Source organism: Hemitrygon akajei, chromosome 5 (genome assembly GCF_048418815.1).
Source record: "Hemitrygon akajei chromosome 5, sHemAka1.3, whole genome shotgun sequence".
NCBI classification, from domain to species: Eukaryota; Metazoa; Chordata; class Chondrichthyes; order Myliobatiformes; family Dasyatidae; genus Hemitrygon; species Hemitrygon akajei.
The window spans coordinates 182,789,012-182,807,026 of record NC_133128.1 but is presented as its reverse complement, the minus strand read 5'-3'; the positions used below and the strand labels follow the sequence as shown (position 1 = coordinate 182,807,026).

The window sequence follows — 18,015 nt, the reverse complement described above, 5'->3', positions numbered from 1 at the left end:
AGAAGTACTGGAGGATTGGAAGGTTGCAGATGTTGTTCCCTCATTCAAGAAAGGGAGTAGAGATAGCCCAGGAAATTATAGACCAGTGAGTCTTACCTCAGTGGTTGGTAAATTGATGGAGAAGATCCTGAGAGGCAAGATTTATGAACATTTAGAGAGGCATCATGTCATTAGGAATAGTCAGCATGAGTTTGTCAAAGGCAGTGCTTACAAGCCTGAGTGAATTGATTGAGGATGTGACTAAACACATTGATGAAGATACAGCAGTAAATGTAGCGTGTATATGGATTTCAGCAAGGCATTTGATGTACCCCATGCAAGGCTTATTGAGAAAGTAAGCAGGCATGGGATCCAAGGGGACCTTGCTTTATGGATCCAGAATTGGCTTGCTCTCTGAAGGCAAAGAGTGGTTGTAGATGAGTCATAATCTGCATGGAGGTCTGTGACCGGTGGTGTGCCTCAGGGATCTGTTTTGGGACCCTTACTCTTCGTGATTTCTATAAATGACCTGTCTGAGGGATAGGTTAGTAAATTTGCTATTGACACGAAGGTTGGGGGTGTTGTGGATAGTGTGGAGGGCTGTCAGAGGTTACAGCAGGACACTGATTGGGTGCAAAACTGAGCTGAGAAGAGGCAGATGGAGTTCAACCCAGAAAAGTGTGAGGTGGTTCATTTTGGTAGGTCAAATATGATGGCAGAATATAGTATTAGTGGTAAGACTCTTTGCAGCGTGGAGGATCAGAGGGATCCTTGGGGTCTGAGTCCATAGGGCACTCAAAGTTGCTGCACAGGTTGACTCTGTGGTTAAGAAGGCATATGGTGCATTGGCCTTCATCAACCGCGGGATTGACTTTAAGAGCTGAGAGGTAATATTACAGCTCTATAGGACCCCGGTCAGACCCCACTTGGAGGACTGTGCTCAGTTCTGGTCCCCTCACTGCAGGAAGGATGTGGAAACTATAGAAATGGTGCAGAAGAGATTTACAAGGATGTTGCCTGGATTGGGGAGCATGCCTTATGCGAATAGGTTGAGTGAACTTAGCCTTTTCTCCTTTGAATCACAGAGGATGAGAGGTGACCTGATAAGAGGTGTATAAGATGATGAGAGGCATTGATCGTGTGGATAATCAGAGGCTTTTTCCCCAGGGCTGAAATGGCTAACACGAGAGGGTGTAGTTTTAAGGTGCTTTGAAGTAGGTACAGAGGAGACGTCAGGGTTAAGTTTTTTTACTCAGAAATTGGTGAGTGAGTGGAATGGGCTGCCGGCAACAGTGGTGGAGGCGGATACAATAGGGTCTTTTAAGAGACTCCTGGATAAGTACGTGAAGCTTAGAAAAATGGAGGTCTATGGGTAACCCTGGGTAATTTCTAAGTAAGTACATGTTCAGCACAGTATTGTGGGCTGAAGGGCCTGTATTGTGCCGTAGGTTTTCTATGTTTCTATAACAACATATGATCACTTGAATTGTACAGACACAGAAGTTTATAGACTAAAAACACAAAAAAAAAATCAAAGCAAATGGTTGGCCACTGTAGTCCTTCAATTCTGACCTTGCAATAGGGAACTACCGATGCTAGTTCCCTACAGCCCCAATTTCACAATGTTTCAAGAAATTATCTACTTCCATTTTATTTACCCACAGTGATCTGGCCTCCAGAACCCTAGAGAATAAAGATTTCAAGATATTCATCAGCCACTGCCACGGTCTCCTTGCCTGAGAATCTTCGACTAGTGGACATTGTGGTAAACCATGTATATCTGTCTGGACACGCCCCTCTGCTGACTGCTCCTGTGGCTCCTCCCACAGACCCCTGGATAAAGGTGATTGTGTCACTGCTCCTCCCACAGTCCAGGGCAGTCACTCAGCATGGACGTGCTCCATTTTACTGCTAATAAAAGCCTTTCAGTATTTACTCTACGTCCAGTCTTTTGGAGTTATTGATAGTGCAGCAGACATACGTCATGATTTCCCTTCTTTCTTCACTGGGGTCTTATACCTTTCAAAAGATCATCCCTCATCAGATTTGCAAAAACCTCTCCTCCTCAATTTCCATCAGCATAGCTACACCATAGGGCTGTGTACTTAACCCCCTGATCTGCTCACTTTACACCTATGACTGTATGGCGAAGTACAGCTCCAACACTATATTCAAGTTTGCTGTTTACGCAACTGTTGTGGGCCGTATTATAGGTGGGGATAAATCAGCCTACAGGAGAGAGACTGAAAATTTGGCTGAGTGGTGTAATAACAAGAACCTCTCATTCAGTGTCAGCAAGACTGAGGAACTGACTATAGACTTCAGGAGAGGGGAACCGGGGTCAGTAATTTTAAATTCCTGGGTGTCTCTCTCTCAGAGGACCTGTCCTGGACCCATCATGTAAATGTAATTGCAAAAAAAGCAGGACAGTGCCTCTGCTTCTTTAGGATTCTGCAGAGGTTCAGCATGTCATCAAAAACCTCGGCAAACTTCTATAGATGAGTGGTGGAAAGTGTATTGGTGGTGGCATCCGTCGGTCTCGAGAGACCATGGATCTGCGCCTGGAGCAATGTGTTGTTAAGTGCCTTGCTCAAGGACACAAACACGCTGCCTCAGCGGAGGCTCAAACCAGTGACCTTCAGGTTACTAGTCTGATGCCTTGCCCACTAGGCCACACGCCAACACAGAAAGTGTATTGATTGGCTGCATTGTGCCCTGGTATGGGAACACTGATGCCTTTGAATGGAAAATCCTGCAAAAGGTAGTGGATTTGGCCCAGTACATCACGATTCAAGCCCTCCCAATCAGCACATCTACATGAAACTTTGCCATAGAAAAGCAGTATCCATCATCAAAGATCCTCACCACCCAGACCATGCTCTTTTCTCACTGCTACCATCAGGCAGAAGGTACAAGAGCCTCAGGACTCACACCACGAGGTTCAAGAATAGTCAGTATCCCTCACCCATCAGGCTCTTCAACAAAAAGGGCCTACACTCATCCTATTTCTGGTGTTCCCACAACCAATGATCTCACTTTAAGGACTCTTTATCTTGTTATTTTATGCTCTCGTTATTTATTGCTATTTACTTATATTTACATCTGCACAGTTTGTTGTTCATTGATCTTGTTCACACTTACTGTTCCATAGATTTGCTGAGTATGCCACCAGAAAAAACATCTCAGAGGTGTATATGGTGACATGCACGTACACTGAAATCAATTTTACTTTGAACTTTGGAATTGGTTACTCTCTCCACAGGAGCTGCTTAACCAGCTCGATGCTTCCACCACTTTTTGCTTCCATTAGTATAAAAAGGTTTTGAATCACACACTCGTTTGCTTGTGGTTTCACAATACACCTGTAACTGTGAGAACAGCAATGATAGCCATCAGTCATGCACTAATGAAGACTGTATGTTCACCCAAACCTTAAAAAGAGCCTTAAGGACAGGAAGAAGGCTTGGTCAAGTACTTTAGAAGTGCAATTTTTATCCAAACCAATGTACATGACAGAAGATGCTCATGGATTCCTTTCCGAAGCATAATTTTCAGGTGGAGATGTGAAGTGAGATTAATGGTTCTAATTCTTGCTCCAGCTAAACTCACATGACATCTAGTCCTAAGCTAGAGAAATTGGATGCAATTCCACTGGTTCCCACCACTCTAATACACAGTCAGCCGGTTGAGCCTCAATGCTGACAACAGTGACTTCCCACTGAAAACCATGGCGTTAAGAGTTCCCAGTATAGTGCAGGAACTGGGGGCGGGAGGAGCAGCGAGATGGGATAATTGGTCACTGGTAGTTGTGAGGAATATCATGCCTTCAGGACTCCTGAAATTATACCTTTATTATTCTTAACAATACTAATACAATTCTTACACTTAAATATGATGTTGGTCTTATGTTTGAAGAGATTCAAAAGACATTGTATAAAGTGCAAAAAATATAAAATGAAGCAAAATTGGATGACACAGAACTGGGAATAAAAATTTGAATATTCTTAACTCAAAAGTTAAATGGAATATCTAAAACTTCTTCAGTTATTATTTACAATTGATAAATAATGCTTGCTGGTCTTCTATAGTTAGATTGATAATTTTTAAACACATTTACATTACATATTTAACATACATTTTACATTGCTTTGCGGATTTCAAGCATTAGATGCTAGTGTCTCACCATTTTTATCCAGAGAATGTGGGTCAGAGTGCTTCTTTCCAATATCAGCAAAAGATCTTACTATAGGAATTCGATTGCTAAACTTCTTTTGACTTTGATGATGATGCTGTTTCAGGAGCGCCTGATGCACTTTTTGACGAATTTCATCACTCAGCCCTGAGGCTACTTGCTGGTCCAGAATTAGATCTGTGAAAAGTAAATTGCAATCAAGATCAAAAAGAGATGAGGCAGATTTTCGAGTGACAAGCTTATATTTTAGTTTGCAGAAAGTAGTAACTTCCATTGTGACTTTCTTTCACATTCATTAATGCCCCCACTGGGATCACGTTATTCAGAAACATACAACAGACAGGTACATTGTGGCAGCCATACCATCTGAAACCATATGAAAAACCTAGCGTAGCTAAGGCTTTTGCTCAGTACTGTATCTGCACAGCTTACTTGCATGAGCTGCAACAAAGTAATAATTAAAGTAATAATAAATATTCTGATCATCAGCAATGCCATTGAATAGTCAAATAATGGCAAGATAGTGGTGAAAATTATTTGTTCTTCTTAGAATGATGCCATGAGATCCTTCCCATCCACAGAACAATAGACTAACATCTCACCAACTGCTCTCGGATAGGATCATTGATTCCTTATCAACAAATATAAAATTTCAAAGAGCAAGTGGACATGTTATGTAAATGTAAAATGTAAACGGGCAATTTAAATATTGGCCTTATTCCCCAGAACCCAAGTCAATGGAAATTTTATTAAAAATGCAAATGCTAAATACCCAAAATAAAAACAAAAAAATTCTGGAAAAAATTGAACAGATAGACCACATCAGGAAAGAGAAATTGAGGTACTGTTTTCAAATTGTAGACCTTTTGTTAACTGAAAATCTACCAGCATTTGGAAAATCAGTTAGCAGGAGTTAGTGTGACTATGCATGATGGAAGTGATGCGTGATGAATCCTTTGGAGTTTTTTTTTAAAAAGGCAACCAAAAAGATAAAGCAAGACCTTTGACAGGATCCTACATGGTAGGCTGGTCTAGAAAGTTTGGTACTGTGAAATCCGGGGGGAATTAGTTAGGTGGATTCAAAAATGATTCATGTATAGGAATCAGAGGGTGGTGGTTGAAGGTTGTTTCTCTGAATGGAGGCAAGTGACTAGTGGTCGGTCACAGGGGTTGGTACTGGGGCACAATATTTATTATTTATATAAATGCTTTTGATGTGAATGCACAAGGCTTGATCGGTAAATTTGCGGATGACACCAACAGGAAGTATTGTTAACAATGAAAAAAGGTTATCATAAGGTTATCAGGAACCTTGATCCATTAGGGAACTGGGCCAAGGAATGGCAAATAGATTTTAATACTGTACAGATAAGTGTAAGGGGGAAAAGTCAAATAGTGTAGGACTTGTACTATGAATGGTAATGCACGAGGGAGCGTAATCGAACAGGGGCTTGGGAGTAGAAGTGCAAAGTACACTGAATGTGGCAGCATCACAGGTAGACAGGATGGTGAAGAAGGCATCAGTCAGGGAATTGAGTATAGCAGTTCGGGCATTGTGTTGCAACTGTAACATCATTGCTAATGCTGAACTTGGAGAACTGTGTACAATTCTGGTCACCTTGATACGAGAAAGAGTGCAGAAAAGATTTACGAGGATGTTGCCAGGACTAAAGGACCCGAGTTACAGTAGGAGGTTGGCCAAACTAGGTTGCTATTCTTTGTGGTGTAAGGAATTGAGGACTGATCTTATAGAAGTTTATAAAATCATGTGGGGCACAGATTAGGTAGATGGTAGCGGACTTTTCCCTAGGAAAATTAAACTCTGTATTTAATCTGCTACTTCTTTGCCCTTTGTCCCAACTTGGCCAACTCCTTCTGCAGATTCCTTGTTTCCTCAATACCACATGCTTCTCCATCTACCTATGTATCATCTGCAAAAGTGGCCTCAAAGCCATCAATTCCATCAACCAGATCATTAACATATAACATGAAAATTAGCACCAACCCACAACACCAAATCCAGAATTGCCATTTCCTTCATGGACTTGACCACAAGTTACTCTGAAAAATCATCTTGTAGAATTTGAACAAATTTCTTCTCCTGGAATCTAGTGTCATCCTAATTTTCCCAGTCTACCTGCATATTGAAGTCCTGCATCACCAGGATAACATTCCATCTCTTATTCTAAATTGTACTCTACATCCCAGCTCTTACTCAGAAGACTGTCTACAAACTCAGATCAGCGTTTTTTTAACTTTGCAGTTTCTTCATTCTACCCACAACGATTCTATATCTTCCAATCCTATGTCACTACTTGCTAAGATTGGATTTCATTTTTTTAACAAAGATCCACCCACACCCCTCTGCCCACATGCCTGTCTTTTTGACAGGATGTGTATTCTTGAATATTTAGGTCCAACCTGTGATTTTCTTTCAGCTACATCTCCATGATGCCCACAACGGCATATTTGCCAATTTCTAGACACACCTTAACCTTAACTACCTTGTTTTGTAAACCATACACGTTCAGTTTTGTATTTACCGCCCCCTTCTCAAGTTTGTCTCCACTTTGTCTGAAGTGAAATCCTTATCCCTTTCTAGACTGTCTTATTTTTCTATTCAGGAAACTTCAATAACATCTCCTGCTCTCTTTCCCTTTTACTTTATGAATATTTACCCAAGCTGTTGAGCTATCCTTTCCTTCATCCTGTTATGCCGCTGGATGTTAGGTCAGCAAAGAGGGTCCTCCATCTCTGTCTGTTCTTGGTCATCTTCTCTATTGTGCCCCAGATGCGGCTCAAGGTCCTCATTTCTCCCTCTGCAGTACAGAACCAAGTTTTCTTTGGTCTCCCTCATTCCTCTGCCCTTCACAGGTCCAAATAAAGCGCTATCTTGATGATGAAGTTGTCCTCTCTTCTCATTGCTTGCCCAATCCATCTCCAATGTTTCCTCATGATGATTGTGGCCACGTCACTCTCTGTCACGTGCCAGCATTCCAACCCGTACAAAAGTATGGACAGATCACAGCTCTGGTACAACTTCACCTTGGTGTAGATGCTGCACATGGTTGATCCACATATGATGCTCATTGATCTGAAGACTTTTCTAGCTTTGCTGAGTCTATACATAGGTTGTCATCCTTGATCCCACTATCCTGCCAAATGACATTGCCCAGGTAGATAAACATGTCGGTGCTGGGTAAGTCGACGCCATATGCCTTAACAGGAGGAGCAGCTGCTACATTGAGGGTCATTGCTGTTGAACTGATGCCCTTACTATTTCATTTAAAGCTCTATCCACACCCAAGTTATGCAATTTGCCAGGACCCTGGTCCCTGCATCGTTTATGTGAGTTAAGTGAACAGCATAGACTTGTGGGCTGAAGAGCCTGTATCTGTGCTGTACTACTCTATGACTATTTCAATCCTGTCATAAAACTCAGCTGGTTTAGTCAGAGAATGCTTTAGTTAAGATTAATAGGTTACCATATGGTCCAGTGAGTTCAACATCAGGATATACTATGCATTGTTTCTTGGGTGTCATTGGCAGAACACAAAAAATATTCCTTTTTCGTCAGCGTCCAGCTCAATCGCAGGCAAGGAAACTTCCATTCACGTCAATGTTCACCATCCTGACAGAAGTCCCAAGGCAGTCTGCTCTACCTATTGCATTTCATGCTCTGCAGCGAAGCAGATTGCAATGAGTGCTGTCCACACCTCGTGCACAACCCAAGTACACGACACCATGATAGAACGCACCTTATCATCAGATATGCTGCAAATGACTGACAAAGAAAACAATGAAAAGCAGGATGGTAAGTAGAGGAGGAAAAGAATGAGAAGGTCCACTGAAAAGCACATCCCACAAAAATAAAAATAACTGAGTTCACTATAGATAACCACAAACATAGTTTGTTGTACTTGTGACAGTGAACATACTGCACTCTTTATCCATAAATGTCTACCAGAGGCACTTCACATAGACAGCGTTCCTCTCGATGGTGAATGCTGGAGGACTGTTTGCCCATTATATCACAAGGGTCAAGCTAAGTCACCCACCACTCAGCATGCAAATGTGATCTTGAAAAAAGAGTCAATAATTGCTCACACGAGGAAATCTGCAGATGCTGGAAATTCAAACAACACACACACAATGCTGGTGGAACACAGCAGGCCAGGCAGCATCTATGAGAGAGGGGGAGAGGGGGAGAGAGGGAAGGCTAAGACTTTTACACAATACTCTATATTATACCTTTCCAGTTACCAATTAACACTTAATACTACTGAGCTAATACAAAGCTAAGTTATTTTATTTCTGTTTCCCAACCACTTTCCTATTTTAACCAATATACAGTGCTGAGCAAAACTCTAAGGTACCCTAGCTATATATATGCCTAAGATTTTTGCACAGTACTGTATGTCATATACATTTCACAACCACATCCCTCAATTCCGCAAATAAATCAAAATGCTTTTAAATTATAATCTACAAGTCATTAATTGGGTATTGTGTTTCAGTTATTTTTGAACAATCATTGCCTTATTATCCATCTGTTAGCATACCTCCAATTTCCTCAATGGTGCTGGCTTTCATGTCCAACAGGACTGTTCCATTGATGATACAGCTCCTCAACTCAAACAGACTATGCAACGATAGTGTAGCGACATACGGTTTACTCCATCGATCCCCTCCATCTTCAACATCCTCTTCAAATTTCAGCCATCTAATTTCACGGATGAATAGTTAAGCAATTCAGCACATTTAAAATATTTTCCATGTCATATATTAAATAAAGTTCCTGTACCATGATGACAATCTGAGAACATGCAGTACTCATTAGCCCATAATGATTCTCTACATTGGAAAATTAACAAGCATAAACATTTTCTTTTCATAATAAAGCACACCTCCAGTATTCAATGCCTACTTATCTTTATCCTATGTGGCATAACCCCCGAGGCTGTTACATAGATCATACTCTCTTGTCATCAGAAATATTTTCCATATACCTAGTCTGTCATGGATGCTAGAACTTTATTGGTTTGTGTGAGATGCTCTCCCATTCCTCTACATTCCAGGCAGCATAGGCCTAACAAACTTTATCTCCCCTCATATGTCACTCAGCTATCACATGAATCGGTTTAGTAAATCTTTATCCATTTCTAACTGTCCCATCCTGTACACATGCTCAACTCTGGATAATAATTAGCAGTATGATAATTCAGTGGGCAAGCATCAAAGATGAGCCCATTCAAGACTTCAAACAATGCCTAATTGGCTTTTGGAATAAAACCATGGTTGGTTTCTCTTTAACCAGTATAAAAAAAGGCCATTATTCTGTTTATTGACTACAACTCACGTTCAACACAATCATATCCTCATTTCTTTTTTTATTTTTTATTAAATTTTTAAGAGAATTACATACAATGAATAGAATAATAAAGTAATGAAAATTAATATTAGCCCTTCCCCCTCCCCTTAACCCTTCCCCCCTTAACATCCCTGTCTAAAAAAAAAGAAAAAAGAAAAAAAGAAGAAAGAAAGAAGAATTGCCTGGATACCGGAGGATCCCCACATGCACCATGGAGTTCAGAATAACTTTAGTATATATCTTTATTTTTTCCCCCAAATAACTAATAATTTTATCTTCAAAGGACCTATATATTTAATCCTATCTTTTGTAGACTGGGGTGCAAAATTTTCAAAAATATATCATATTCATTTCTTTTAAGTAATTTTTTCAAGTGGAATGCAGCTATACATTTCATTATTCCAATGGTCCATAGTTAAGTATGAATCTGATTTCCAAGTAACTGCAATAGCTTTTTTGGCTACGGCCAATGCAATTTTTATAAATTTTTTCTGATATTTATTCAATTCAGGTTTCGGTATTATCCCTTCAATATCGCCTAATAAAAATAATGTTGGGCTATGTGGAAGTTGTATTCCAATAATTTGTTCCAGTAAAAGTTTTAGATTTATCCAAAAAGGTTGAATTTTAAAACAAGACCAAGTAGAGTGTAAAAGAGTACCGATTTCTTGATTACATCGGAAACATTGGTCAGATAAATTTGGGTTTAATCTATTTATTTTTTGTGGTGTAATATAAAATTGATGTAAAAAATTGTATTGTACTAATCTAAGTCGGACATTTATTGTATTTGTCATACTATCAAGACATAGTCTTGACCAATTTTTTTCATCAATTTTAATGTTCAGATCAGTTTCCCATTTTTGTCTTGACTTCTGAATTCCTGGTTTAATTGTCTGTTTTTGAATCAAATTATACATACAAGACATAAATTTTTTAATTTTTCCTTTTTGAATTAAAGTTTCTATTTCATTAGGTTTTGGCACTAACATTGTTTGACCCAGTTTATCTCTTAAATAGGCCTTTAATTGAAAATAATAGAAAAGAGTGTTATTTGTTATTTTATATTTATTCTTTAATTGATCAAGCGACATCAATATACCTCCTTCAAAATAGTCACCTATATATCTGACCCCTTTTTGAAACCAGTTATATAAAAGTTGATTATCTATTGTAAAAGGAATAAATCTATTTTGAATTAGGGTTCTCTTTGCTAATAAAGATTACTTTATCTCATCATCCACATTTACCTTATTCCATAAATCGATCAAATGTTTTAATATAAGAGATTCTTTCTTTTCCTGTATCCATTTGGATTCCCATTTATATATAAAATCTTCTGGTATATTTTCTCTTATCTTATCTAAATCTATTCTAATCCATGCCGGTTTTTCTTCATCAAAAAAAGATGCAATAAATCTAAGTTGATTTGCTTTATAATAATTCTTAAAATTTGGGAGTTGTAACCCTCCTAGGTCAAATTTACATGTCAATTTTTCCAACGATATTCTTGACATCTTACCTTTCCAAAGAAACTTCCTCACACATTTATTCAACTCTTGAAAAAACTTCTGGGGCAGTTGTATTGGTAATGTTTGGAATAAATATTGTAATCTGGGAAATATATTCATTTTTACAGCATTAACTCTACCTACTAATGTTATTGGTAACATCATCCATTTATCAAAATCTTCTTGTATTTTTTTCAATAATAGCAAATAATTTAATTTATATAAATTCTTTATATCATTATCGACTCTTATACCTAAATATTTTATACCATTTGTCGGCCATCTAAATTGAGTTACTAATCGACATTGACTATAATCTCCTTTAGTAAGGGGTAACATTTCACTTTTATCCCAGTTTACTTTATACCCTGATATTTTCCCATATTCTTCCAATCTGAAAGATAATTTATGCAACGAATGTAATGGGTTTGTTAAGTAAATCAGAACATCATCAGCAAATAAGTTAATCTTATATTCCTCCTGGTTAACTCTGAAGCCCACAATGTCTGGATCCATTCCAATTAATTCAGCTAATGGTTCTATCGCCAATACAAATAGGGCAGGTGATAATGGACAGCCTTGTTTGGTTGACCTTGTTAACTGGAATGATTTTGAAATTTGACCATTTTTCACTTCTTCAGCTTTGGGATGAGTATTTAAGGTTTTAATCCATTTTATAAAAGATTTTCCTAACCCATATTTTTCCAATACCTTAAATAAAAAGTCCCATTCCAATCTATCAAATGCTTTTTCTGCATCCAAAGCAACTGCCACACTCATTTCCTCCTCCTTTTGTGCCAAATGAATTATGCTAAGTAACCGAGTTACATTGTCTACCGATTGTCTATTTTTAATAAAGCCTGTTTGATCCATATGTATTAATTTTGGTAAATATTTAGATAATCTATTAGATAAAATTTTTGCTATTATTTTATAATCCGTATTCAACAAAGAAATAGGCCTATATGATGTTGGTTTTAAAGGATCTCCATCTTTTTTTGGCAATACTATTAGGATCGCTGTCGAAAAAGATTGTGGAAGTTTATGCGTCCTTTCCGCTTGATATATTAATTCCATAAAGGAAGGGATTAATAAATCTTTAAATTTTTTATAAAATTCAGGTGGAAAACCATCTTCTCCTGGAGATTTATTACTCTGAAGTGATCCTAAAACTTCTTCAACCTCTTTTAATGTAAAGGGCATATCTAATCCTTTCTGTTCTTCCCAATTCAATTTTGGAAGAGTTAATTGTGATAAAAAAAATTCAATCTCAGCAACCTCATTTTGCGATTCTGATTGATATAATTCAGAGTAAAATTTTTTTAAAGTTTCATTAATTTCTAAAGGTTTATAAGTAATTTTATTTGCACTTGTTCTAATTGCATTTATTGTTTTGGAAGCCTGCTCTGTTTTCAACTGCCAAGCAAGAATCTTGTGTGATCTTTCACCTAATTCATAATATCTCTGTTTAGTTCTTATAATTACTTTTTCTGTTCAATATGTCTGGAGTGTATTATATTGTAACTTCTTATTAACAATTTGTCTTCGTTTTTCTTCTGTCATATATCTTTGGGTTTCTTTTTCTAATTGATCTATTTCTACCATATACTCCTTCTTAATTTTAGAAGTATAACATTATCTGACCCCTCAAATATGCTTTCATCGCTTCCCATAATATAAATTTATCATCAACTGAATATGAGTTTGTATCCAAAAAAAATTGATCTGTTTTTTCATAAAATCACAAAAATCTTGACGTTTTAATAAAATTGAATTAAATCTCTATCTGTAAATCAATTCCTCCTTCTCCATCATTATCATTGTCATTATCAAGGGGGAATGATCTGACAGTATTCTCGTTTTATATTCTACACTTTTCACTCTATCCTGAATATTCATTGATAATAGGAAAAAATCAATCCTTGAATAAGTTTTATGTCTATTTGAATAAAATGAATAATCTCTTTCTCTTGGATTAATTTTTCTCCCTATATCAATCAAATTCAAGTCTTTCATCAATGATAAAGTTAGCTTTATTACTTTTGATTTTGTAATAGCCTTAGTTGACCTATCTAGAACTGGGTCTAAACAAAAGTTAAAATCTCCACCTATTAATATTTTATCATGTGCGTCAGCCAAATTCAAAAAAACTTCTTGTATGAATTTTGCATCATTTTCATTTGGTGCATAAATGTTCACAAGAGTCCATAATTCCAAAAAGATTTGATAATATATAATCACATATCTCCCTACAGAATCAATTAGTACATTTTGTATTTTAATTGGTAAGGTTTTATTAACCAAAATTGCAACTCCCCTCGACTTTGAATTAAATGAAGCTGCAAGAACACTTTCAACCCAATCTCTCTTTAATTTCTGATGCTCTGTCTCTGTTAAATGTGTTTTCTGCAAAAAAGCTATATCTCCTTTCATTTTCTTAATATATGTTAAAACTCTTTCTTTTCACAGGTCCATTAAGCCCATTAACATTAAAATTTTAAAAATTGAGTAAATTAGTCATTCATAATACTTTGGGGAATCTCTTTAAAATTCTCCATGTTGCTATGTGTCTCACCCTCAGTCATCCAGGCAAAAAAGGAAAAATAGAAGAAGGATAGATAGTAAAGAAAAAAATAACAAAATACCCCCCCACTAATGTTGTGAATGAATAGTAACACAACATTACCCCCCTCCGTTTTACAGGTCATGGCAATCGCCATGATTACACACGTGAATCCCGCAGCAATCGATCAGAAGCTCCTCCAGCTCCCCCATAACAAAAAAAAAAATATATATATATGTGAACAAGAAAAAAAATTAATATCTCTACTCCCAATTAATATTCCTCAATTTTTTTATCTTGTTCCCCTTCTATCATATACTTAAAGTATATTTGTATATTCTTCTACTCATAAATGTCCATCAAATCCTATCCCTATCTCAGTCTTCATCTTTAATCCATTTCATTTCCATAATTCTTTACCGCATCTCGCGAATATTAGGAAGTTCTTGTACAAATTCCTCCGCTTTCTGATGATCAGTAAAAAATCTTCTTTCTTCGTCATCCAAAAAAATTATCAGTGTTGCTGGGTAGCTCAATATAAATTTATAACCCTTTTCCCATAAGATTTTTTTCACTGAATTAAATTCTTTCCGCCTCTTCAAAAGGTCGTAACTTATATCAGGATAAAAAAGAACTCTTTTCCCTTCTATCATCAATGGCCCATTTCTCTTTCTGGCACCTTGAGCAGCTGCCTTCAAGATCTTTTCTTTATCTTGATATCTTAAACATTTTGTCAAGATTGATCGTGGATTTTGATCTTGTTGGGGCTTTGGTCTTAAAGCTCTATGAGCCCTTTCGATTTCAATTAACTGACTTCCCTCTTCCATTTCCAAGATTTCCGGAATCCATTTTTGAAAGAATTTTATTGAATCTTCTCCCTCTATACCTTCTTTATGACCACAATCTTAATATTGTTTAAGACCAACAATCTTAATATTGTCTGCTGAAATTTTCGAGCACATCTACTTTTTCCAACAACCGTTTTCTTTCTGATGTCCAGGCAAGGATATTATCTTCCATCTTATCCATTCTTTCAGTGTTGTCTCCCATTTTTTCTTCCAACTTTTTTACTTCCTTGTCCATTTTCTTTTGTTTTTCCACCACCTTATCAAGCTTAATCTTCCTATATGTCTAATATCTTTTTTTATTACTTTTAATTCATACACTATTTGTATCAGGACTTCTCTTATGTGTCCAGAAAGTTTTCCACCTTTAATTTCCTCCTGTTCTTCTTCTTCTTCATCTATTTCTTCATCTGTGTTTTCCAGAGAGTCTGATTCTACTTCTGATTCACTTTCATTTTCACTTCCATTCGCAGTTGAAACTTGTAGTTTTGTTTGCACCTGTTTGTGCATACTCGTTTCTTTGTGCATGCGCAGCTCCCGCTGTTTCTTCTTAGAGACCATTGATATTGTCGCAGCCTCCTGCCCTGCACCATCAGAGGCGACATGTACTTAGCTGGGAAGAGATCTGGCTTGAGTACAAGGCTCCGCCAAAACGGCCAGGCCTCTTTCCCCGCCAACTTGCGCTGTCTTCAAAGTAGTAATTTCTGTTTAGGAGGCATATCTAAAGATAGTCCTGAATTGTTTATAAGTAGTTTCTAGAAGGTATTTATTAACTCTTCTTCACTTAAACTTTGTTTTATTGGTTTTTACGGGAGAGCTGGATTTCCACGTTTCGATCCTACGTCATCACGTGATGTCCCCCCCATATCCTCATTTCTAATCACACGCCCAAAACCTGGGTCTCTGTACCTTCTCTCTGTAACTGGATCCTTAACTTTCTCATGGGAAACCACAATCTGTGCGGATCGGAAATAACATCTCCTCCTCGCTGATACTCAACACAAGTGCATCTCAAGAATACATGCTTGCCCTGCTCAACCCTCTCTACACCCACAACTGTGTGGCTAGGCAAAGCTCAAACACCATCTATAAGTGTGCCGATGACACGACTATTGTTGGCAGAATTTCAGATGATGGCAAGGAGGTGTACAGGAGTGAGATAGATCAGCTGGTTGAGTGGTGTCACAACAACCTTGCACTCAACATTAATAAGACCAAGGAATTAATTGTGAACTTCAGGAATGGGAAGTCAAGACACATTAGTCCTCAACAAGGGATCAGAAGTGGAAAGGGTGAAACTGGGCACAAAATATTAATGCAATTACAAAGAAGGTGTAGCAGTGATAATATTTGATTAAGAGTTTGAGTATGTCACCAAAGACACTCACAAATTTCTACAGGTATACTGTGGAGAACATTCTAATGGGTTGCATCACCATCTGCTATGGAGGGGCCACTATACAGGATCAAAATGAGCTGAAGAAAGTTATGAACTCAGTCAGCTCTACCATCAGCACTAGCCTCCCCAGCATCCAGGACAACTTCAAAAGGCAATGCCTCAATAAGGTGGCATCCATCATTAAGGACGCCCATCATCCAGGAGATGCTCTCTTCTCATTGCTGCCATGAAGGGGGATGTACAGGAGCCTAAAGACACACATTCAACATTTGGGAAACTTCTTTCCTTCACCATCAGATTTCTGCACACATAATGAGCCAACACTATCTCACTATTTTCCCTCTTTTTTCAGACTACATATTTAATTTAATATGACAGTGATATGAACCAGATTCTGATACAGCCATGAGTGCCCCAGAAGGTTAAGAAACAGGAAAAAAAAAGTTCTTTCATTTCTTCGGGTTCCTGCAGTACGTCTCAAAAAAAAAACGCACAATAGATGGTGTCATTTTGGTGCAAGATATGATCCAAAATCTCAGGATGTTATTGCCATTTCTACTAGAGTTGCATTTGAAGTGAAAGAGTGGGACAGTGGGGGGGGAAGAGTGGGAGAGTGACTGGGTCCGTAAAGGGACCGGCCGAGGGGCAGGGGGAGAGAGCACGGGGTCAGAGTGGGAGAGAGCGCAGGGTCAGAGAAAGCCCGCGAGCAGTTAGAGGAGGAGGGAGGGGGGGAGAGAGAGGGGGGGGAGAGAGGGGGGGAGAGAGGGTAGAGAGAGATAGGGGAGGCAAGGTCTAGGTTGGCAGTGCAAAGGAAGTGGGAAGTGCAAAGAAAGAGGATGTAAAAAGAAAGCTGCTGTGTTTATATCCATGAGTGTGCGTGGGTGTTTTCTGCATGTAGTTTGAGTGTGTCTAAGGATCTGTATGTGTGAATCTGTGTCGGGGGCCGATGCTAACCTTGTGTAGTAGATCCCGTTTTTCAATCTTCTTGGACCTCCTTGTCATTAGACTAAGTCTTTGTTACTTGACTCTTTTAAAACAATCTGGAAACTGGTGTACAATGTTCACTCCACATAAGACAAATTCAAACACAGCAATTTTTACTCCGAGAAATAATGCTCATGCATTTTCCACCAACTCCCACTTAAATCATACATTTAAATCTGGATTTAAGAAGAGATTTTTCCCTTCTGTATGGGTCAGCTTATCTATGCTTTAATCAGCTCAACCCAGAACAGCACATAAATACTACAAGCTTTCATTTGTTGAATCAGTGTTTAGAAACACAAATCACCTAGCAGTCTCCTTCCATTCTGTATCTTCACCATTATGCATGCAAATTTCATCAAGTTCAGTGAAGAGATCGTGCGGAACATGTTCTTCATCATCATCCTCTACTCCAAGAATGAACTGCACACGTTGGGATGGAGTATCTGAAGGACATTGAAAAATGAAATTAGAAAACCAATGTTATAAATTATTTCTTTTACAACAAAAGGAGCATTTCAGGTGAAAAATAATCTTCATTATTAGTCTATTTCTGTCCATCAGACATTAACTAATCAGGGAAAGTCCCTCAGGCATTTATGGTCTCTCATATAGGCAAAAGTATTCACTAGTCGGGAGGCTAAATAGAGGTCAATAATTTACTCCAACAGCATATCTAGGAAGACTTCAGAAAACCTATCAGTCATTCACTGTTGTGCCCTAATTTACAAAAAAATATTTGCTTCTAAACAGACATAAAGGCTTTCACAAACATCCAAAGTGGCTTTAGAGCCTGCATGACCATTCAGTTAGCCAAACCTATCATAAAAGAATAAAATCATAGAGTCATAGAGAACTACAGCACAGAAGCAGGCCCTTTGGCCCATCTAGTCCATGCCCAACCATTTAAACTGCCTACTCCCAATGACCTGCACTGGGAACATGGCCCTCTAAGTACCTATCCAACTTCTCTTAAGCATTGAAATCGAGCTTGCATACACCAGCTTGTAATGGCAGCTCATTCCACACTCTCACGACCCTCTGAGTGAAGAAGATTCCCCTCATGTTCTCCTTAAATTTTTCACCTGTCACCCTTAACCCGTGACCTCTAGTTGTAGTCCCACCCAGCCTCAGTGGAAAAAGCTTGCTTGCATTTACCCAATCAATACCT

The 18,015-nt window shown here is 38.2% G+C and overlaps 1 protein-coding gene across 1 annotated transcript in view; it reads right to left on the bottom strand.

Annotated features, from left to right (window-relative positions):
* The window catches only part of LOC140728532 (sodium-driven chloride bicarbonate exchanger-like), a 275,952-nt gene that overhangs the window by 116,093 nt on the left and 141,844 nt on the right, over nucleotides 1–18,015 (bottom strand). The window contains 3 exon segments of the mRNA XM_073047392.1: nucleotides 4,163–4,348; nucleotides 8,734–8,894; nucleotides 17,152–17,290. Of these exon segments, the coding sequence (XP_072903493.1) occupies nucleotides 4,163–4,348; nucleotides 8,734–8,894; nucleotides 17,152–17,290 (486 nt within the window).